Source organism: Canis lupus, chromosome 13, assembly GCF_048164855.1.
Source record: "Canis lupus baileyi chromosome 13, mCanLup2.hap1, whole genome shotgun sequence".
In the NCBI taxonomy this organism is placed as follows: domain Eukaryota; kingdom Metazoa; phylum Chordata; class Mammalia; order Carnivora; family Canidae; genus Canis; species Canis lupus.
The window spans coordinates 50,435,987-50,459,214 of NC_132850.1; the positions used below are offsets into that span (position 1 = coordinate 50,435,987).

The 23,228-nt window shown below is 36.3% G+C and overlaps 1 protein-coding gene across 13 annotated transcripts in view; it reads right to left on the reverse strand.

Annotated features, from left to right (window-relative positions):
• SH3D19 (SH3 domain containing 19) overlaps nt 1-23,228 on the reverse strand; it is a 178,531-nt gene that overhangs the window by 52,026 nt on the left and 103,277 nt on the right. For 8 of the 13 annotated variants that reach the window (XR_012006123.1, XM_072773606.1, XM_072773617.1 and 5 more), the window contains 2 exons: nt 6,019-6,059; nt 188-230 (listed from right to left, as the gene is read on the reverse strand). Coding sequence is in view for 8 of the 13 variants with exons in the window: in XM_072773606.1 (XP_072629707.1) it covers nt 188-230; nt 6,019-6,059 (84 nt within the window). In the remaining 5 variants the exon portion in view is untranslated. Of the gene's footprint in view, nt 1-187; nt 231-1,559; nt 1,601-6,018; nt 6,060-23,228 lie in introns of all 13 variants that reach the window. The other 5 variants (XM_072773613.1, XM_072773611.1, XM_072773612.1 and 2 more) reach the window with 1 other exon arrangement.

Sequence of the window (23,228 nt, forward strand, 5' to 3'; positions counted from 1 at the left end):
TGAGCCACCCAGGGATCCCCCTCCCACCAAAATTTTCATCATTCAAACATATAGATTAATCCAGGAAATGTACTGAACACTGCTTATGTAATACATTGCTTATGCAAGAGAAATATTTAACTTGCTAACTGATAACATACTTTGACTTCATTATTAGCAGAATATATGACCTCTGTTATTACCATACCTCCTTTCTCGATGAAGCTCACTCTGAAAAGAAGTCCGAGAAGCTAAAGAAGAAAGAATAAACTGGTATAGTACAAAATCAGTACATTCAATAAAGATTTAAATTTTTTATAGGGTATGTTATTGGAAAAAGTTAGCTTATACTTGAAATCATAGAGGTTGTATGCATTTTAACATCCATAAGTAGAAAAGCAAATCAAAACGATCTTTTTATATGGCATAAAATTAATTTTAGTTATATATCTGAATTGCACAAGAAAAAATAGACTTCAAAAATTCCCCAAAGCACATTCCATGGTTCTGAAAATAATTTGAAGAATGAAAAGAGAAAAGAAGATAGCTATTAAATACAAATTGCCTGGTAAGAGCATTACGACAAAGACACAAAATTGCAACGGGCAGAAAAAATTTTAAGTATCTATTTTAATCCATATGACTGCTTTTGCCATGTTTGTTTACAACTCTATTGTAAAGAAAGTGAGAGGGGTCACATTTTTATCTATTTGCTATTTTTTTTGTCTGGAATTTTACAACCTTTAAGTTGTTTTATTAAGTTCAAAGATAACGACAAATGCCAAAACTGTTCACGACACTTTTATAAACATGTTTATAGCACATATTACTGTATTTGCAGTGCTGACTCTTCCTTCAAGCCTCAAACTCAAAAGGCTAGATAGTTCAAACTTTTTCCAAATTTATTTTTAAATTAAATCAAATCTTAATTATAAGATCTGGAAAATGTCACATGTGGTGTCACATATTATATATATGTGTAATGGAGAATATTATTCCTGTTTTTAAGAAGCATATTCTAACAATAATTTTAAGAAAATATTCAAGTACTATACTGTAAAGAAACACATACAAAGAGGAATTTATTTCAGATATAAACTACTTCTACCAGTCGCCTTCAGATCTTTTTAGTACTCTTTCAGTTCTTCTGACTTGTAAAGGCTGACAGTATGAATCTTTTCTTTCTTCCTCTTATTAACTTCTGATTCTCTCTAAACAAGCTGGGATGCAGGGGTGGAGGTGGGAGGTGGCAATGGCATCTAGGCTGGAGTTGGAGCTGTGACAGTTGAACCTGTGCTAGGCTGGCATAACTGTATCACGAGTCTTATATTCATACTATTTGCTGATTTGTAACATTTTTATCATGAGCTAAACCAAGCTGAGGTGCATTTTGTGTACTGGAATAAAAGAAGACTGAGAGGCTCAAGCTCTGAGAGGTGCATCTGATTCGTAAGAATGGTTTCATTATATCAAAGAGAGGCTCACCAAGTATGCTACAATCACATCACCACCATCACGAAAGCCAGAATCAGCAGACACAAACACTATTAAAAGATATCATGTTATTGTCACAAACATACCTCTTCCACGGGGCATTTTTGCTGTGCACTATTCATGAGTGCTAAGGGAAAAAAAGAAGGGGTTATAGAAGAAAGGGAGGGAAAAAAAAGAGTGAACCAGTTGCCTATGCTTTAAAAGGAATTCAGGAACAAGACTGTTCTGCAATGCCACTGTTTTCACCCAATCTGCACACTTTGACAGAAAAGGAAAGTTGATGCACCACAGTTTCAGAGAGTAAAGAAATAGGTTGCGGCAAAGATACATCTGTACAGACCCGGACATTCACCCACATAACCCCAGTAAAAACAAATCTACCTATAGTTTCTGACAACATTGCAAACTACCCCCCAAACCTAAAAACCATTTTGCAAAATCAATTCGCTACTTAATAGGGATTAATTTTAAAGTATGAATACAGGACTTAAAAGGTAATCTGGTAGTCAATTTACATTCTCTTAAATCACTGGCTTTCACACTTGATTCTGCCCCTTAACACCAGAGGCGGTTAGTAACAAGAGTGTCCTGGTTAGCAGAGGGGTACTCCTGCTTTGGAAGTAGCAGAATGAGGGAGAGAGGGTCTCCCAACCTTACTTGTGGATCTCCTCCATGTCCTTTGAGAATCACTGCTTTCCTGTCTCCTGCTTTGAGGTTTTTTCCCCTCACATTCTCTCATCTATGAAATCTCTTTTCTTTCTTGATCCTTATAGAATAACTGGCTCTTTCTGGGAGTATTAAGCAAGTTTAGTAGCTAGAAACACCTTAGATTTTCATACAGCATCTCATACTCTTCCTGCTAATTTCTCAACTATTACTCTCATTCTTACTTTCCCAGAACAGATTCAGTGTGGGTGTTGCCATGACAATCGAATTTGCCACTGATGCTCATACAGACCAACATGTTCCTTTTAACCCCTGCCACAAATTGCTAGCTAGTCCTTTGTGCATTTTGGACTAAGGCCACAATTAAAGTTATCCTATCATTCCACAGAATTATCCTCAAACTTTTCTAGTTCATGTGGTTAAATTCTAAGTACAAAATAAATTCATACTCAGCTGTTCATAAGAGACTGAGATCTGGATTTGCAATATTAGCACTAATAAAGAATCCTCCTAAATTCCAACAGGATCATAAGCACCGAAGGACCCTCAGTGATCATCTTACTCCAACATTATAGATGAAGAGGCTGGGACACAGAGAGCTGGATGTTAATCCTGATTCTAAATAACTCAAAATTATTGATTAAATGATGATCACAAGAAATAAACATACAGAAGGATTACTGTATTATCCGCATCTTTGCTGGAGTATCACCTTGCCAATGAAAATCATAATAATAAAAATAACTCACTAACATCTGCTTGAGACTGGGTATGAGTTAGACATGTTTGACATAACAAGAACATCCATGGAGTTGAAAGCTCAATGACCTTGTAGTCAGGCAGTCTAGAGTCACATCCTACATCTACCTCGTGAAGCCATTTAATCTGAGATTCAGTGACCCTACCATCTGTAAAATGGGGTTAACATCTACCAGGCAGAGAGCACTGTTTTATAATGTGTGTGAACAGTTGCTGACTCACAATAGGAGACAATGAGTATTAGCTGACCCTGAATTTCAGAGAATAATTTTCTCTTGAAAAGTTAATGAAACGAAAAGCATGAAATTCCAGATATAATCCCATTATAATACCTTCAAGATCTTTACCCGTAATAGTTGGGGCTCACGAGAATGACTGCAAAAAGAAGGACCTCAAGGCTTGATTGGAACCAGTATCATTATGGAAGAATTTAAAATGCAACCAGTAAAGGAATATTGCTTTTAAAATGTGATGAAGTCTTTCTCCTTCCTGAAGAAAGATGACTAAGTATGGGATAGTAAAACAAACATTTCACTGGGTTGGGTAGGTGAAAAATTGTTTACAACTTTTTTTTTTAACAGAATGGACAAAAAGTGTAAAACAGAAGGGGATAACACAATTATTCTTCATTCTGTATTTACACAGCATCACATGAGATCTTTGGCCTTCTTGCCTAAATGTACAGGAATAAAACAACTAACAAATATTTCTTTGAGTGTACACAAAGTAACTGATATTTAAGAATTAAAAGACAACTTAGTTTTTGTTTTTTTGAAAAAGATACGTCAAAGCAAGTTTTCCCTTTGTTTCATCTCCTTCCTCTCAGCTAGGGCCCTATTTCAGCAATTTCCTCTTTTTATGTGCCAGTCTGATCCCCCTATACACATTCCTTCCCTGCTGTCTACAAACGTCTCCAAGCTTCCTCAACCTGAACAGTCTAAGAGTACGTCAAATCTCCTCTCTGCTTGATACTCCTCAGCCCTTCCTTCTTCTGTTTATCATCAAATGTCATAAAAGAGTAGCCAACCCAGCTGTCCCAACTTCCACAAATTCCATTCATGTCTCAAATTGACATGTGGCTTCCAGAGTCAATGTTCTACTGCAACTGCTCTCTCAGAGGTCAGCACTGGCCTCCTGAAGGCCACGTACAATAACCTATTCTCAGCCATCTTTGGATTGTCCTTGCTGCAGTATTTAGAGCTATTTGTGGTTCACTTATTCTTTTAGAAAAAACCTCCCCTCCCTTAACCTCTAACACACAGCTGTCTCCTGGTTTTTCTAGTTTTCTGATCATTATTTTTCAGCCTTTCTTTTTTGTTCACTCCACCTTAGCTGCCTTCTCCTTAAAGCCTTGAGTAGATGGCACGGTAAAGTAAACAAGTTCCATCCTAGAGGATCTGTGGGAAATCAGGTACAAATTACAATCCCCCACAAAGAGGTCCTAAAATCCAAGAAGGCAGCCGACAGGACTCAGTCTCTTCTCCTTAGCAGGGCAGAGGTGTTTTGGGGGTCATTTATCTTTTGCCCTACAGCACCTCAAAGGCAGAGCTTAGCCTCAGACATCAGTATTTCCCAAGATTCTGTCCTTTGTCATCTTCTCTGGCTTTACGTTTTCTCTATAAATGTTTAGGTACTCCTATTTTTGCCTATAACCTTGACTACCCCAAATTATATTTCCAGCAAAAGATTCTTGCCTAAATTCCAGATCCTAATCTTCTTTTTAAATTTTCTCTGTGTCCCCCCATCTTCTCACATACCACCCCTACTTCAAAGGGTTCTAAGGCATGAATTTTCCATTTTCATGTCTGAATTTTCTTCAACACACACTGTGGAAATCCCACAGCTTTATAATCCATGACCAACAGAAATAAAATGTGGGAAATGTGGAATATCCTTCTGTATTGCCACCTTACAAAATCTTCACTGCAATGGCCCAAATGCATGTTCTTCACAACCTGTAGATACCCTAAATTTATTCTAATATTACGAATTATGTTTCTAAAAATAGGATACCTTGTCCTCAGGGTGTTGACCTCGGCTCAAATACTACAAAGAACATCTACAATCTCTTCCTTTTCAAAAACTTCATTTAAAAAACAAAACAAAACCCTAAAACTTCATTTTGAATGGAGCTGAGAGGCTGGCAGGGAGAGCTCTCACACTACCACTTGTAGCCAATTGTAAATCCAACAGGAAGGGATGGACTTCAGCAGACACTGTGTTACTATCCCATGAGGAGGAAGATGGGCTTTCCTTCTCCCCCAGCAAAATCTCAGCCAGTGAGAGACCATTACAACCCAGCCAGTGAGAAGCCACTATATTTTGAACTCCCCAGTTTACTCCAGTGGGCTTTTTGTTTATAACAGCCTTCCCAATGCCCAGTTTTCTAAAAGAATGCTTTCCTCTCTTTTGTTCTGCAGACTTGCCTATGGTTTTGCTGTGGCTTGTCTTAGACAGCAATTCTCTGCTATTCTTGAACAAATCCATCTTTGCTGGTTAAAAAAAAAAAATCCCCTCCTTATCGTAGTTTAAAACAGGAGGTAATCCATGTGCTATTTAGTTTGTCTAAAACTAAAGGGAATTTTGCAGAGGCTTTTGTTAAAAAAAAAAAAGTTAAAATTCTGCACCTAGAACAAGTTTTAACCAAGAGGCGAGGTTGAAACTATGCACCATTTTGTAGAGAATTCTATTAAGGCACTTGTATGTGGAAGTGAGCCAATCTCCACAGGCATTTATACAGTTAAATAAAAATACTGTGGAGGAAAATGAATCAAAGACAGTAGGGTGTGTTTTTTTTATACCCATCAGATGTCTCTACCTATAGAAGATGGTTATATAAATTTATATTGAATCATAAAAATTGACCAGATAATCCACATTTTTAAAAATAATTTAGTTCTGTAAGAGAAAAATATTATTCTTAGGAATGAGCTTATCAATAAATGAAAATTGAAAAGAAAGTTGAAAAACTAGCTGCTTGTCTGAAATGGTTTATTATTCCTTAGGAGAAAAAAGAAGGTACTTTTGTTGGATTATTTGTAAGATTCATCAAACACAATCATTTGCTGGAAATCTAAACCATCATTTAAAATATCACAGAGCAGGAAAAAACAAACTTACATCTCTTGATTACCGCTCTAATGGATGACAAGGGTCCTTGGCTAGAAAAAGAAAGAAAGAAAACATTATTGTATTCATTATCCTTTTGAAGAAGAATCTTTCAAAATGCCAGGTCATTTCTGGGACTCAATATGGCACCAAGCAGCAAGTTTGAAATATTAGTTACTGGTTTATCCTCTTTACTAAACATAAATTTAAAAAGTTTTTAAATTGCCTTTGATATAAAATGTTTTATGGGAAATGAGAAGGCTGGTGAAGTACATTTGCAGTTAAATAAAAATCTGCCTTAAAATTGCTTTCATAGTTACCTACACACAGAGTCTTCCAGTGATGTTTCAGATGGTGCTTGAAATCCAGCAGCAACTGCATAGTAATCAAAAGAATTCTGATGTCCCTATGTCTCTTTTGTGTTCAACATGGGAATTCCTGTTTTCTTAGTTAATTTGACCTAAGGACTAACAGCATTTCTTCCCAAGATTAGAACTTAAAACATCACCACCTAAAAATAAAAGTCCTCTGGTTGCTTTGAGTTTTGTTCAATAGCTGATTGGTACTGGGTTTTCCTGACTGTGTGACCTTGGACAAGTCACAGAAATGCTTCTGAGCCTCTGTTCACTCACTGGTCAAACCATCTAGCTGCAAAGGTTTATAACCACTAGTTTGTAAGGCTGTTTGTTCGTTTTCTTTATTCAAACCAGTTGGACTAATTGTTTTTGGATTCATTTAGAAAAACATGCAAACCTAAAACTTTTTTAATGATATGATTTAGGAAAAAAAGTCTTCTTATTTATAAAACTCTTCATTTTTTTCTGAATGCTCTTAAAATTTATACTTATTTTTTCCTTATTAAATTTATGTTGCTGTAACCTTTGGGAAGGAGGATATTGTACTGACTGAGGAGGAACACGGGATTGTCTGGGTTGAACTGTCCCCCTTCCAAAAAAGATACATTGAAATCCTAAGCTCAGTACCTCAGAATGTGACCCTTTTTTGGAAATAGGGTGATTACAGATATAATTACTTAAAATGAAGTCCTACTGGAGTAGGGTGGTCCCCTAAGGCAAGCTGACTGGTGTCCTTAGAAGAAAAACCATGTGAAGACAGACACAGAGAAGAAAGGTACCATGTGACCACGAGGCAGAGACTGAAGTGATACAGCTGCAAGCCAAGTAATGCCAAAGATTGCCTACAAACCACTAGAAGCTAGCAAGAGGCCAGGAAGGATTCCTCTATGGATTTCAGAGGAGTGTGGCCCTGATGACACCTTGCTTTCAGACTTCTAGCCTCCAGAACTGCGAGACAATAAATTTCTGTTGTTTCAAGCCACCTAGTTTGTGGCACTTTGTTATGGCAGCTCTAGGAAACGTGCGTGCGCGCGCGCGTGTGTGTGTGTGTGTGTGGCAGGGGGAGTCTTCTGGGTGTTGAGTAGATGTGATAATTCATTGAGCTGCATACTTTGTACATCTAGGTTACACCTCAATAGAAAGTTGAGGAGGGTAGGAGGGTGGTAGAGACCTCGGCACAAAATAGAATTTTTTAAAAAAAATATTTTATTTATTCATGAGAGAGACACACAGAGAGAGGGAGAGAGAGAGGCGCAGACACAGGCAGAGGGAGAAGCAGGCTCCACGCAGGGAGCCCGATGTGGGACTCTATCCTGGGTTTCCAGGATCACACCCTGGGCTGAATGAAGGCAGGCACCAAACCGCTGAGCCACCTGGGTTGCCCACAAAATAGAATTTTGACTGAGGTCAGCCCAAGTTCTACAATTCTCAAGCTTTACAGCATCATCATGTTTAGGCTAGCTCTATAAACCAACCAGCCAAACAACCAACCAACAAATCAATATCTTATGTCAAAAAAAGTAATTTCCAAACTCTAAAGTTTAAAGTTCTCCTTTCTAAGTTAACAGGTTCTGTGGTAGGGAAAATAAAAAAGGAGGCCTATGGTCAAATACATCTCCATGGGAAGCAGTTTTAGGAGATGCTGGTGTTGTCTCCTGGCTCTGCAGTACATATAATTTCTGTATCTCAAATGTAGCTATGGATGCAAAAGATGACCCCTTTTTTTCTCCATCTGTATGCAGAACAAAGGCTATAGGTGAAGATTCTGCTCTGTATGTTTTTAAAAGATTTTATCTATTTATTCATGAGAGACAGAAGAGGCAGAGACCTAGAGAGAGGGAGAAGCAGGCTCCCACCGGAGCCCGATGCAGGACTTGATCCCAGGACCCCGGGATGACGCCCTGAGTCGAAGGCAGACGATCAACCACTTAGCCACCCAGGTGTCCCCAAAGATTTTACTTATTTATTTGAGAGAGACACGTAGTCAGTTTGGCAGCACATATATTATTTGAAAGAGACACAGAGCGTGAGCAGGGGGAGCAGGTTCCCTGCTGAGCAGGAAGCCTGAAGTAGGGCTCAATCCCAGGACCCTAGGATCATGACCTGAGCCCAAGACAGATACTTAATGGATTGAGCCACTCAGTTGCCCCTCCACTCTGCAGTCTTAAGAGAAACCCTCATGGAAATTCTCCATCAGCATGACCTCAGGTTCGTGTCTTAGCTGGGCACCTCCAGGAAGGATGGCCACTGTGGGAGAGTAGGCATGGCCACAGAACCACTGATCAGAGGAGGAAGCAGTAGTCGGGTGGTTCAGAGAGCTAGTTCTAAAATCCAATTGTTCATTTGTACTCCTGGTGCCTCCTCTTGCTAGCTAGTGTGATTTTGTGCAAATTACTTAGCTTCTCTTCTTGTTTCCTCATGTATAAAATACAGGTACTTAACCTAGTCCTCGCCCTCGGCAGAGCTGATCCAGAGATTCTGCCCTTCAAGTTTTGCTGCCTCTATTATTGGGTGCCCTTGTTTTTGGTGGGAGAGATAAAACCACTCCTGACACGTGACAAAGACCGTTCCAGGAGGGAAATGGAGGGTTATGGGACAGCTTTCAGATTCTGAAAAGTACCAAAAGCTGAGGTCAAGACAGAATAGTGTCAGGACTAATTCCTGATGATTTCTCTTCCTCCAGGACACTGGGGGCACTCCCTAGCTATTCAGAGTCCCCTTCTATCTTTTTTTCCCCACTTTTACAATAAGCCCTTTTCAAGTCTGTGTAGTAGAGTCACTGTCTACTACTGCTTTTACACATAGCCTTAGTATTATTAAGGTGTTTTTAAGAAAGAAAATTGTATCTGAAAAGAGTTTCCTAACCTAATGAATTTCTAATATGGTTTCAACAATGAAGATGATGATGAAAACCACTTATTATCATATGTGCCAAACACACGATCTTTTTTACAAATGAGGAAAATAAGGCGTAGAGGTTAGGTATCCTGTCTACAGTCACATAGCTGGTAAGTGGCAGAACCACATGTGAATTTACAGTCCAGAAGTCCGATTCATGCTTGAGTGGATGGGTAAAAGTTTCTAGATGCTTTACAAAGTTCAAAATACAGGCAAGTACCCTCAAGCATAAAGCTAATCCAAAAAATTTCAAATTGGAGGCTCATCCAGACTCTGTAGATTCAGGAGAAAACAATAAATGTTGCTAGGTCTCACATTTTGATATTGTCAAAAACAACAAAGCAAACCATAATGGTTACTCTTAATCTCACCTAAGAAAACCCAACCTCTCTTTTTTATTTTGAATCATGATTTATTTATCATAATGAAACATTCTAAAAAATATTTATACAACTTTCAAAGCAACAGGTTATTTCCAGGTTTTAAATAATTTCCTTGCCTCCTCTCTTTGGTGAAGAAAAACTATTTCCAAAACCAGTAAATGAAATTGCTGGATTTGGCGAATTTGGTGTACAACACCTACAAGTGCCTGTCATAATCACATCTGGTTTGGGAGTTCCTTCTCTGTACAGAGGCAACTGAATATATTGTCAAAAATACATTCTTTGTAAAAACACTTGATTAAAACCATGGGCACATCATTAAAGTACTAGTCAGTGAAGTTAGCATTAGCTTAACTTTTTGTTAAGCTAATGAAACCTAAAGGCGTAGCCCTCTGATCAAGCTGGTAAACCTGCCAGTGAGCATAAAGTTTATCTCTTTGTACCATTTTCTCCAAAGACTCTCAATATTTGGACTGATTCATCTCCATTTCCTAGCAGAAAGGTTTAACCAGATTTGTGTAATTTTTGCAGGCTGGAAGAGGTATTTTGTTTCATCCATTCTCATATAACCAATGCTTATTACATATATAATATGTAATATTACACATCGATCCATACATACATACATACATGCATACAAGGCACTAGGAATGCCCTGAAAGCACTAGACTCTGCTGTCAGTAAGAAAGACAAATATTGCAACTGCCTTTCTATTATTAGTATGTAGGTGTAGGCACAAGGTGCTATGGATGTAAAGAAGGTATATCACTCGATGTTGGGGTCTTAAGGAAAGGCTTCCAAAATGTGGCATGTGTATTGACTGAGACTGAAGAATGTGAAGGAGGAGAGGTTCTGAATAGGGGGTGTCAAGCAGCATGTGCAACAGAAGATTAGGAATGAGAGAGAGGGATCCCTGGGTGGCGCAGCGGTCTGGCGCCTGCCTTTGGCCCAGGGCGCGATCCTGGAGACCCGGGATCGAATCCCACGTCGGGCTCCCGGTGCATGGAGCCTGCTTCTCCCTCTGCCTGTGTCTCTGCCTCTCTCTCTCCCTGTGTGACTATCATAAATAAATAAAAATTAAAAAAAAAAAAAAAAAAAAAAGGAATGAGAGAGACAGCTGAACATGGTTTGAGCACAGCATATTAGGAAGCTATGGTAAGACAGAAGGGACTGGAACTCAAATGCCATGCCAAAGTAAGAACATGCTATAAAGGAAAGTGCTGATGCCAGGTATCACCAGCCAGGTTAAATACTCAGAATCTATGCGTCAAGGATATGACAGCAAAGTGTCTCAAAAGTAAGTAAGAATTTATCTGGGACATCTCCCTAGAACAAGCATTGCTGACTGTAGCTGGTCTGTTTGTACCAACCATGGTATTTGTGGCATGCCTGCTTTTAAAAAGAGCATTTATGAATAAATCCTGGAGTGTCAGTATTCTGTCTTAAAACTGTGGGCAGATCCACATTTTTAGGAACTAAATATATTGATGATAGGATTCATATACTAATATTTTGATGAGATAAATAATGAGTGGAGATGGGGAAGACAGAATTAGGCAAGAGGAGGTTTCTGGAAGTGCCAGAAGGCAATGGAGAAGTCTATTTAATAAAAATATTAAAATATTTTTTAGAATGTTTCATTATGATAAATAAATCATGATTCAAAATAAAAAAGAGAGGTTGGGTTTTCTTAGGTGAGATTAAGAGTAGCCATTATGGTTTGCTTTGTCGTTTTTGACAATATCAAAAAATGTCATACCTAGCAACATTTACGTTGTCTTATTTATGCATGTAATTATTCATCTATGGAGCTCTCACTATGTACCTGACATTACACCGTAAATTAGGGACACTGATATGAATATACAACCTCTGCCCTCAAGAAGTATTCAGTCATGTTGATAAGATCAATAAAGAAAAGGCTAAAAAATGTGGAAAAATATTATATAAGGTATTATAAAAGCTTGGAAGAGGGGTATCTAAATTTAGCTGAAGAAATTGAGTTGAAGAAAACATACAGCTGATCCTTAAACAGAGCTAATACAAGTTCTCCTCCTTGGCACTACTGACATTGGTTAGAGATGAGGGGTAGTCCTATTCATTACAGGATGATTGGCAGCATCCCTGGCCTCTACCTACTGGATACCAAAAGCATAATTCTTTCCAACTCTGCCAGCCATGATAACCCAACATGCCAAAAGTCCTCTGGGTGGGCAGTGGGAAGGGAAGAATCATCATCACCTGAGAATCACTAGGTTAGCGGCAATAAAACAGAGTGATAGGATTTATATGGATGGGAAAAAACTGACTTTGCCATTTCTGGTTGCCAAGTTGATGGTGGCAGTAGGATAAAATTGGGGGCTGGATGTGAAAGACAGGACAAAAGCAATGAGAAGGAGAGAAGATAAAAGTAAAAGAAATTTCTAGCACCAAGAACAGTTTTAGAAAATTGACACTCTGGTTATACAAGATGAAAAAAATTAGTCTTTCTATGATGGAACATAGAAAGCCAGTCATTTTATGAAAACAAAAGAAAACAAAATAAAAAACAACCCTTTTAAGGTCAGGTGTTTATAAATCAAGGATTGCCTGCACTTAAAAAATGATACTTATTTCAGGACTACAAAAAGCAAAAGTCCTTGACTTGCTCCATTAAAAAACAAAAAACAAAAAGCAAAACCAAAATCCAAAAAATCTTACATGTACTTTTATAAACAAAGCCTCGGGCCAACCCCAATCTGTTTCTCAAAATAGAAAGCAAAAATGTTATATCATAACAAATACTTGTGTTTTCATCTTTTTTTTATCAAACTTTTGTCATCCTATGTTATCTGCTAGAATAAGGTAACATTATGTAATAGGAGAAAGTATTGTAAATAATACTGTGCTACTGAGAAATAATGCCATTTTAATAATGTCTAAGTTAATATCATCATCACAATATGTAAAGCCATATCTGATAAAGTGTAGGGAATGGAAGAGTGTATTAGTTTAAACACAAATTACTTGTTAGTTCTCTAAGCTCTGATGAACCTCCATAGTTTGAAGTTTGGGTATAGAGCAAGGGAGTGAATTCCTTTTTTTTTTTTTAGATTTTATTTATTTGACAGAGGGAGGGAGAGAGAGAAAAAGGGTGAACAAGCAGGTGGAGCAGCAGAGGGAAAGGGAGAAGCAGGCTCCCCACTGAGCAGGGAGCCCAACGTGAAGCTTCATTCCAGGGCTTTGGGATCAGGACCTGAGCCCAAAGCAGATGCTTAACTGACTGAACCACCCAGGTGTCCCCATGGGGTGAATTCCTTCTTAAGAATTAGAGAATAAAGATTAGTAAAGAAAAATAATTGAGATTCAACCAGAACGGCTTTTGCTAAAGCTAAAAACTAGCACAAAACTACAAAATATTTCTATTAATACTCTGAAAGCTTTAGGGAAAAAGTTATAGGAATTCTGATTCACTTTTTCATCACCATTGACAGCTCAATTATAGTAATTAAGATCTATAATACAATATCAAGTTACACTGGGTATTTTTCTACTTAATCTTTTTCAACGACAAGCAAATCATATGTGCAACCTTTATTTACACAGTTTCAGGACAAATAAAGCCAATACATATTTAAATGAGTTTTCACTAACACACTCTACCCATTATAAATTTGTAAAATGAGTTCTATTAACAGTTATATCTGTGAGCATAAAGAATATGGAGGAGGACAGAGAAAAAGCAAATAGGATACACAATGTACCTACTGGGGCATCATGACTAGTGAGAAGAATACAGAATGTGAAGCCAGCCAGAGACCTGCTTTCATATTTCCAATTTACTTATTTGCTGGAATTGTTTTCTTTGTAATATGAGGATATTAATGTCTATCTTTTGACTTGTTATTATGACTCAATGAAAAAAATTACATAAAACACATAGCACAGTGCACTTAGCACATTAGAATCTCAAAAAACGTTACTTGCATTTCCTACCCTATTTTTCAACACAATTTTGTCTAATCCATAATTATATGAGGCTGAAATTTTGGGGGCTATCCAGCCAACACCAGTTGAGTTACCCTGTGGTTATCATAACACTACCTTATAAATTCAAATAACTGACCATTTGCATTTCAGTTGCCATTATTATTCACTACTTACAACATTCTGAGTTTCAAAATGCATGCTTCTCATATACCTAATCTCCTACCAGGCCAAAGCAATAACAAAGCCAAGAGAACAAAACAGACTGACAAGCTTTGGTGAGCGTTGTATTATCCCTACTGAGAACACAGCTCTCTGTTCCTTTCTGTCACCTTTTCCATGTTTTTCACAAAACTGACAAGGTGATCAGTAGCTCTAAAGAGTTTCAGATTTCTTTAGCTCTCTTAGAAAAAAAAATCCCACAAGTGTTCAAAGATCCTGGAAGAAGCTATCAACTCTACTATTAACAATTACAGTATATTTAAAATTAGAATATGTTGCCCTGTCCTTCTCAATTCTTTAAGTTGTTTTCTCTGGGTTCTTTTTTTCCCCCCTACACATGAATGTCTTGACTTCCTAATTAGACTGCCAACTTCTCAAGGAGAGAGACTGTCTTTTACTTATTTTTATGGTACAACTCAGTGGAACTTTATCATGTGCTCACTGAACTCATGTGAACTCAATCCTATTCAGAGAGAAAAATAAACATAATTTAAATAGCAGAGCCAATCCCACCTACAATAAGCAAATCGCCTTCCCTACTCCCCCAAATAATTTTGCTGGTTTTTTTCTGTTGGTCTCTCCTCCTAGTTACATCTTGTTGTATGCTCAACTTGCTAAGAGTATCTGGGTCTAGTATTTAAATTTTTCATGCAAAATGTCACCTTGATGAGCATCTGGTACTTGTACTTAATAGATGGGAAACTGGCCAGGTTTACCTTATTAAGAAATGGTATATTACACTCCAACATAGCACCTAATTTGGCAACAAATATTGTACGTCAAGTGTCAGTTAATGGAATTTCGGGGGTAAATCTGCCTAATCACACTTTTTCATTGTACTCTCATCTTTAGAATCTGTCTCTTTATTATTTAAGCCTCTGGTAATTCCCAACTAACAAGCAGCACAAACTCTTCACTAGTGTGCTCAATTTCAAACCATGTATAATATACAATAACATACAGTGATATTAATCAGAATGTATCTGGGCTATTTTATACGATGTAGAACATATACAACTTATTTTGAGAAGAGATACAGGGCATAATGCTTACTCAGCACCTAAAAAAGGTGGTATTTACTGTAACATGCAACAATAGAATCTTTATCCTCATCAAACGTGAACACAAAAAAGGTTGAAAACTAATGGTCTGAAGTACGATTGTGTTCAATAAACACCTACTGAATAGATGAAGGAATTAATAACCAAAATATACTTTTTCTAGGGTTATATCTTTCCTTCACAGCCTACTAAAGTGATCTGTAGAAACAGTTTAACAGAAAACCTAGAATGACAAAAAGGGCTAAAATCTAATCTTTTTTTTCTGGGCATACAGTGATACAGTAGGATCAAATTTTATGATTAAAAATTATTTGTTAGTAAAAGGCAAAAAAGGGATAGCATAGTTCTAAAGGGGTATCTATTGTATGCCAGGAAAAAAGTGAGGGGAGTAAGAAAATACTGGACAAGTATAAGGCAGTTGCAGTTTGAAACATCCAATAACATCCAGAGACTGATTTTTCAATTTTTTTTCATTAGCTGGTTATTTCTGCATTTTTTTAATTTCTGTATTTTTGACCAAAAGACAGGTATTCACTTAACTGTTAAGAGTAAATATTAATTTTCAAGAAATTTAATGCTTATGCTATTCCAGGTATTATGCTAAATACCACAGAAACAAGATCAACTAGGACACGGATTCTGCCCATAAGATGCTCATACTTTAGTCAGAAGCCTATAAATAAGAAGAGTTTATGTTTTGCATGTATTTGTTTTTCTTAAAATCAGGACTTTAATATACTTTTTATTTTGTATTAGAAGTATTCTGCAGTATTCTGGTCATTTCCTCCACTAGACTATAAAGTCCTGATCAGGCAAAGCACATTTTAGAATGACGTTAAACCTTAAATTAAAATAATAAAATAATAAAATAAAAAAATAATAATTATGGCAAATTTTAAAAATTACAGTGACTTTTAAAGTCGTCTTGGCATATTCGGATTCCATCCCATATAATATTTTAGATTGTATGTAAAGAATAAGTCTTTTATAAAAACAACTGACTCATCCAATTATACCCTATTTAACAATGACTTTTCAAGAATATAGAGAAGAGTACTAAAAAAAAAAAAGAAGAATAGAAAATCCACACCCTTCTCTAAAACTTGTCATCTCCTCGTTTCCATAACCGTATGCATCAGAGTTTCTACCTAAAAAGGTTGATACATCCCTGGTCATACTACAGAAGGAAAAATTAAGAGCAGATGTTTCCTACATCATAGTCCATATATGGAGTCCTAACACCTATATAATAAGAAACAAACATCAAGTAAAAAGCCTTTGTCCAAAGATGAAAAAATACTCAAGGAGAAAAAAAGGGGGGAAAGTATCTCAAAACCTACTAGTTTATCACCTATCTGGAAAAATCTGCTTGTTTGTTTTTTTTTTACTAAATTATACATAAATATTCTAATATGTTGTTTTGCATCAAAACACATAATCTACTTTTGTCTTCTCTTGGTTCTATGATGCAAAAGGATAGAAGATAGTAGGATGTAGAAAGTGGTAACAATATCGCCTCCCACACTTGCTGCTGTAAACTCAGAGGCATACCTGGTAACGCTCTGTTGATGAGTTATGGAGAAGAGCTCTATAATTCTTACACTTCTGGCTATAATTTTTAGGTATCTTTTTACTTTCTTAATGCATGAACAAACCTAATACTTTAAAAACAACCTGAGATTAACTCTATTCTTTTAGAGACACTGAAAATCAAAGGAACATATATATGAGTAAGTGACAATATCTGATTAATAAATTATTTTAGGGCAAATTATTTTAGCTCAGTGGTTGAGTATCTGCCTTTGGCTCAGGTCATGATCCCAGGGTCCTGAGATCCAGTACCAAATCAGGCTCCCTGCAGGGAGCCTGCTTCTCCCTCTGCCTATGTCTCTCTATCTATCTCTCATGAATAAATAAATAAATAAAATCCTTTAAAAATTATTTTAATTTTAGGTCATATAAAGGATACAGGAAAGGTAGGAAGGATGGAAAGAAAAAAAGTGGAATTAGACTCCATGTACAACCTGATAAAGCTATCAAAATAAAAGTTGGGGGATTATTTAGTGGAGATACACAAGTAGTATAGACAATATTTTTAGGTTTTGTTTTGACATCATTCCTAACTTATTTTGAATCATTTGGTATTAAAACCTAGAAGACATAACTGCATAGCACAGGTGGCTGGTCTTTCTTGATGATGTGGCAATCAAAATCAGCACCAAAACTCAAAAGTTGCAGAAGCAGCTGATATTTGGAGCTGAGTTAGCAACAAAATTTGTTAAAAACAAATGAGTGTGCATGCATATGAATATCTGGGAAGATGTCTTAACCTTAGCATTCCAATGAGACCAACCGTCTCAATTAACCAGTATAATATTCTCTTATTAAAAAAACCTTACTATTAATAAAAACATATGAAAAATCAGAGGATTTAGAAGGCAGCAGAGAAATAAAAAAGGTGAGAAACAGGATTTTGTGTTTCTCCATTCTTTATGGGATTAAAATAACACTGCCTCAGGGATATTTCACTGTTTTTTCATTGAAAAAAAATACATATTTTAAGCATCTGAAACTGATCAAAATATTAATTGATGCTTCCAACAAGTTAGAAAGAAATTAGGTCAGTTTGAAATCCTGACTTTTAAATCTAAAAAAAGGTATTACTTCTAAAATGTTAGCTCCATTTCTTGTTTAAAATATTGAGGCAGACAGTTTTAAAAGCTAGATTTAAATGCTACTAATAAAAGTACTAAATTATTTAAACTAAGGATGCTACAGGATTTTCCAAACTAATAATTTAAGTATCTTTTAAAAGAGAGTGCCATAGCTACCCATTTCTTACCTTTGTAATCTCTTGATCAAAGGTATTATGTTAGCTAAGCCCTTCCTTTTGCCCTTTGTAAAATGCATTACATTTCTATTTTTTCACCAAATCTTAGTAACATCAAAAGCACAACAGACTTAATCAATGGTAGAGGAAATAACAATAAAGCAATAAACATATACAAAGCAGCAAAACCTAATCAGTGTAATTTCATATATTAAAGGCCTTAAAAAAGGCCTTTATTTTACTAATAAAAACAAATAATTTTTCCAAGTTTTTACTCAAATTCCAGTTAGTTAACATACAGTGTAATATTGTTTCAGGTGTACAATACAGTAATTCAGCACTTGCACACAACACCTGGTGCTCATCACAGCAAGTGCCCTCCTTAATCCCCATCACCTATTTCACCCATCCCCCACTGACCTCCCCTCTGGTAACCATCAGTTGTTCTCCATAGTTAAGAGTCTGTTTTTTGATTTGCCTCTTTCTTCCCCACCCCCCGCTAGTTTATTTTCTTTCTTAAATTCCACATATAAATGAAATAATGTGGTATTTGTCTTTTTCTGACTGATGTACTGAACTTCATGTAATACTCTTTCGCTCCAATCATATCATCGCAAATGGCAAGAATTCATTTTTTATGGTTGAGTAATATTCCACTGCACGTCTATACATCTTCTTTTTGTTTTCTCAGATCTAGGGTTAGTTATTAGGGCTAGGATTAGGATTAGGGTTAGATAAGACCAGGGTGAGGGGACTGCCTCCAACTTGCAGGTCGGAGACAACTCCAGAGGGTTGGGGTTAGGGTTAGGGTTCAGGTTAGGGTTTGAGGTTAGCGGTTAGGGCTCTTATTTGTGTGGAACCCTGCAGTTCAGAGACCTTTTCAGGAAATAAAACCAGGCTTTGCTGGAGTGAGAATACACATGGCAGCATCTACTGAGCTGAGACAAGGGGGGAACTTGGGGCTCTAAAAACTCTTCTTTAAATAGAAGCAAATTTTTAAAAATTCATTTAACCGAGTCCTTCAAAAACAAGCAGTTCTTAAAGAGTTTGTGTTAAAGCCAAAGGCTTTGACCAAGAACGTAAAACAGAACACAGAAACAGCTGAGTTCATTCTAACAACACATGAATTCGTTCCTGGGAATTGGAACAAAAGCTTCAACAGTGAGTAAGCATGAAAACTTTTACTGCAAATATTCAACAACTTCTCCATTATATAAGGAGTGCAAGCAATGTGCACATAAGCTAATATCTATTTTTTTGCAAAGTCACTGGAAAACTTTACCACTGGATAACAAGAACATATGTGGCAGCTAAAGTTTTTTAAAATTATGACTACCAATAGTTACATGAAATTACCCAACAGTTATAGTGATAGGCAGGCATAGCCTGGGGGGCAGAAAAGCAGATTTTAGGATATATATTATGTATTTGAGGATACCTTCATTTAAGGTTATATCTTCATTAAGACTCTAGGCGCTGAGTCCAACTGCCCTCAAACAAGTAGTTCTTTATTCACAGGATCCAAAAAAGACTCACAGAGAGTAAAATCTGCCTCCTATAAGCATCAGAAGGAAGTAGAAAGGAGGGGAGCAAAAGATACAAAAGAGGAAGTAAAACAGAACCACAGGTATGAGATCCAGCTGACCAATGATGGATCAAATAAATAAAATCTTAAAAAAATAAAATCTTACTTAAAAAAATCTTATATATGTTTATACACAAACACATATACATACACACATATATACACAAATATGTACTATATATAAATAAATGTATTTTTATATTTTGTATTTATATAAGAAAAATTAAAACATATCTACCCAGTGCTGTGCTATAGACAACTTATTCTGGCTTATGAGAGCTAAAACATTACATTTTCAGAAGTTCTGCAGGCCAGTTGTTAGAGCTATTATTAAAAATGATATAAACTTACATAAGTTATATGAACTTACAATTAACAAATCACATAAAAACAAAGGTAATAAATACTCAAAATTTATTTCCTAATTATTTTACTACTATCTATGCTCTTGAGGTTATTGGTGCCCATTATGTCTGTATGGTGGAAATACTACATAATGATGTGCTACTGAGCAACTATTTCCAATCACCATCAGTGGTATCATACTTGCAGCTTGAAATTGGCTATAGTTGGAGTATTTACGCACAAAAATTTGCAAACCAGGGCTTAATTTATCATTTTGTTGATTGTTTAGATTTAAGAAAGTGATGAAGAAAATCTTAATGAAGATTCAACATAAAAGCATGTGTTTATAGATGTTACATTATGAATAACACAAAACACTGAGCACGCATTCTTCCAATACTTGAATACTATGATCTGAATCAGCAAATAAGTTGCTCAGGTCATCAACCAAACAGAATTCTGTTATACATTTTGGTTGTTTCACTTTCATCTTATTCATCAATATAAACAAAAATATCAACCAACATTGATATTGGAATTACATTCAAAGAGCTAGTTGTTAGGCATTTATCAGCACACCACTGCATATACCCAAAATGTTAACTACTACAGTTGTCTCTAAAACATATAGAATAATGATTTGCTATCTACCTATTTTTCTGTATTTTCCAAGTTTTATATACTGAACATTATTATTTTTATAAGTTATCTTTAAAAAAGATTTGCTGTAGCAAAAAAACGAAACAAAAAGTAATAGATTCATGGGGTACCTGGCTGATCAGTCAGTGGAGCATATAACTCCTGATCTCACAATTGTGGGTTTGACCCCACACTAGGCATAGATATTATTTTTATTTATTTTTATTTATTTATTTTAGATATTATTTTTAAAAATTAAAAGTAAAGTTTAAAAAAAGTAATAGGTTCATGTCAAATTTATGACTTTTGAAAAATTAAAACTGCATTCAGATAATCACTCATCCTCTGGAAACAGCAGGCAGAGATCAAATCAAGATGCCATGACAGGGGTAAAAATCCTAGCAGAGAATCCTACCGCAAGGGGTGCCTGGGTGGCTCAATGATTGAGCTCAGGTCATGATCCCAGGGTCCTGGGATTGAGTCCCACATCAGCCTCCCTGCAGGGAGCCTGCTTCTCCCTCTGCCTATATCTCTGGCCTCTCTCTGTGTCTCTCATGAATAAATAAAATCTTAAAAAAAAAAAAAAAAGAGAGAGAGAGTACTAGCACAAACAGCACACCTATAACTTCAAAACAACTTACAAAAAGAAAACCATATATTTCACAAATCCCTAGTGCTCTAGCATAAAATAAAAAACCAAGGAGTTAATAATCAAATTAAGCAAACATAAACATTTAGAATCTAAAAATCATTGATGTAACTATTATTTTCTTAGTATATTCTATGTTCCAGGGATTCTCCTAGGTGCTGGGGAACTTGGGTAAAAAACATGAGCCCCTGGTCCAATTAAGAGGAGAAGACAGGAAAATAAGCAATTTATCTTTAAATGGGTAATTTTATTTTATTTTTATTTTTATTTATTTATGATAGTCACACAGAGAGAGAGAGAGAGGCAGAGACATAGGCAGAGGGAGAAGCAGGCTCCATGCACCAGACGTGGGATTCGATCCCGGGTCTCCAGGATCATGCCCTGGGCCAAAGGTAGGCGCTAAACCGCTGCGCCACCCAGGGATCCCTAAATGGGTAATTTTAATACAGATTAGGAAATGTGGAAACATCCAAAGACATCTGGAATTTTAAAAATATATATCACAGATATAGAACTAATCATGAATGTCCATTCAAATGAAATACAATTGACACAGAGAGTAAAATATAACTGAGTTTTAAAAAATAAAATAGATTCTCAGTGGCAAGACTGTGCAGATATGAATAACATTTATCTCCTTACAGCACCCAAAGCTAGAATCCCTCCTCAAACTCCCACAGCTCATTCAGTGTTGGCATTTTTAGAGCTGGCTTGGCATGATGGTCCAGTCTTGAACCAAACTTGTAGTGACACTCAAGATCATCCTCCTCACACCTATAACCCCTGGCTGTTGCCTTAAGAATGTCTGTAAGATATACAAGTGTTTCTGGGTCACAGCTTTTCCTGTTATGAGAATTCCCAAGAATGAAAATGAATTGAAATTAATGTGTATATGGATAGATGGATGGGCAGGAAAGCAGGTGGACAGATGGATAAACTTTTTCTTAACAATTTTACTTTCAAAGAAGATAGATTATTTAGTAATTTGTACTACATGTAGATCCCACCTATCTTGTAGTTAATATGTTTCCTATTTTATTGATGGAGTGGCAAAGAGATGAAAGCCTCTCCAAACACATGAAGCTGGTGCCATAAAGTTACACACTTTGCTTCCAGACAGATACTCTGTTAAAACTGGGGCCACAATTTTCCTAGGAGAGATTTACAGCTATTTCGGGGTGAGCTGAACCCAGCCTGATGATATTTGAGATTCCTTGTAGAATTTGGAGACAAGAGAGGAAAGAGAAACATAGCTGTTGGTGGTAGGGTTAGAATCTAAGACCTGCTTCCAAACTCTACTTCAAATTCTACTTTATTTGCACAACCCACAACCTTGACTGGGTGGAATTCCCATGAAAGGATAGTCAACAACAGCAGCCACAGTTCCCCTACCACAGCCACCAGCAATGTAAGAACAATCCTGACAAGTGGGGTAGGGTAGCAGGACTACCAGAGGATTTCAGCAGCCTGAGAAGACAACAGTATATGAAGGTAACCAACACACAAAGACAAATCAGAAAGATTTTCTCTAGCTCATTTATTTATTTTTTCAAATAGCCTCAAAAAGGAATACATTTCTTGAACTCTTCAGATTTCTAGTTGTTTCTACTTCTCTCAAATCAGAAAACATTAACTCATCATGTGTTCTGTATCAAACCTGAAGATACAAAGATGAACAACTGTCTTCAGGTGGGGTGCTAGACTTATAAAGTACAAGATGATTTGTGCTCCAGCTAGAATTATGCTAAAGTAATTAGGAAGGGATCTTCAATTTGTTCATTTTTATCCTTGTGATATCAAAATGTTTTAAACAGTAATTCTGGTCCTGATTTTAAAGCTTAACATAACGACTGTACTTGTATTTCCTTTTAACTCTAACACTTCCTAAGTGTTTTCAACCTAGGACTTTCTATAGGAACAATGACCTTTCCCTCATTGAAGTAATTTAGCCTTGATCATTTCATCTTATACTACATGGTGAAGCAGAATGAAAGCTGCTTGCTTTGCTAATACTGAACCAAAGCAACTTATTTTTTTCATAGTAATTTTGTATTTTGGGGGGGAGAAGAACTTTTTAAAATTGTAAAATTTTGTAGTAGTTTTAGACTTAAGGGAATGTTGAATTTCCTTATACCCCATATGTACCTTCCTTCCCCTACTGTTCACATATTAATATGTGACATCTGTTACAATTATGTATGTGTTTTTTAAACACTCTGATCATGTAAACTCTACTTTTCCATGTTTTATTTGTAAGAGATTATAGAAAGTCTCCTACCGGAATTGGT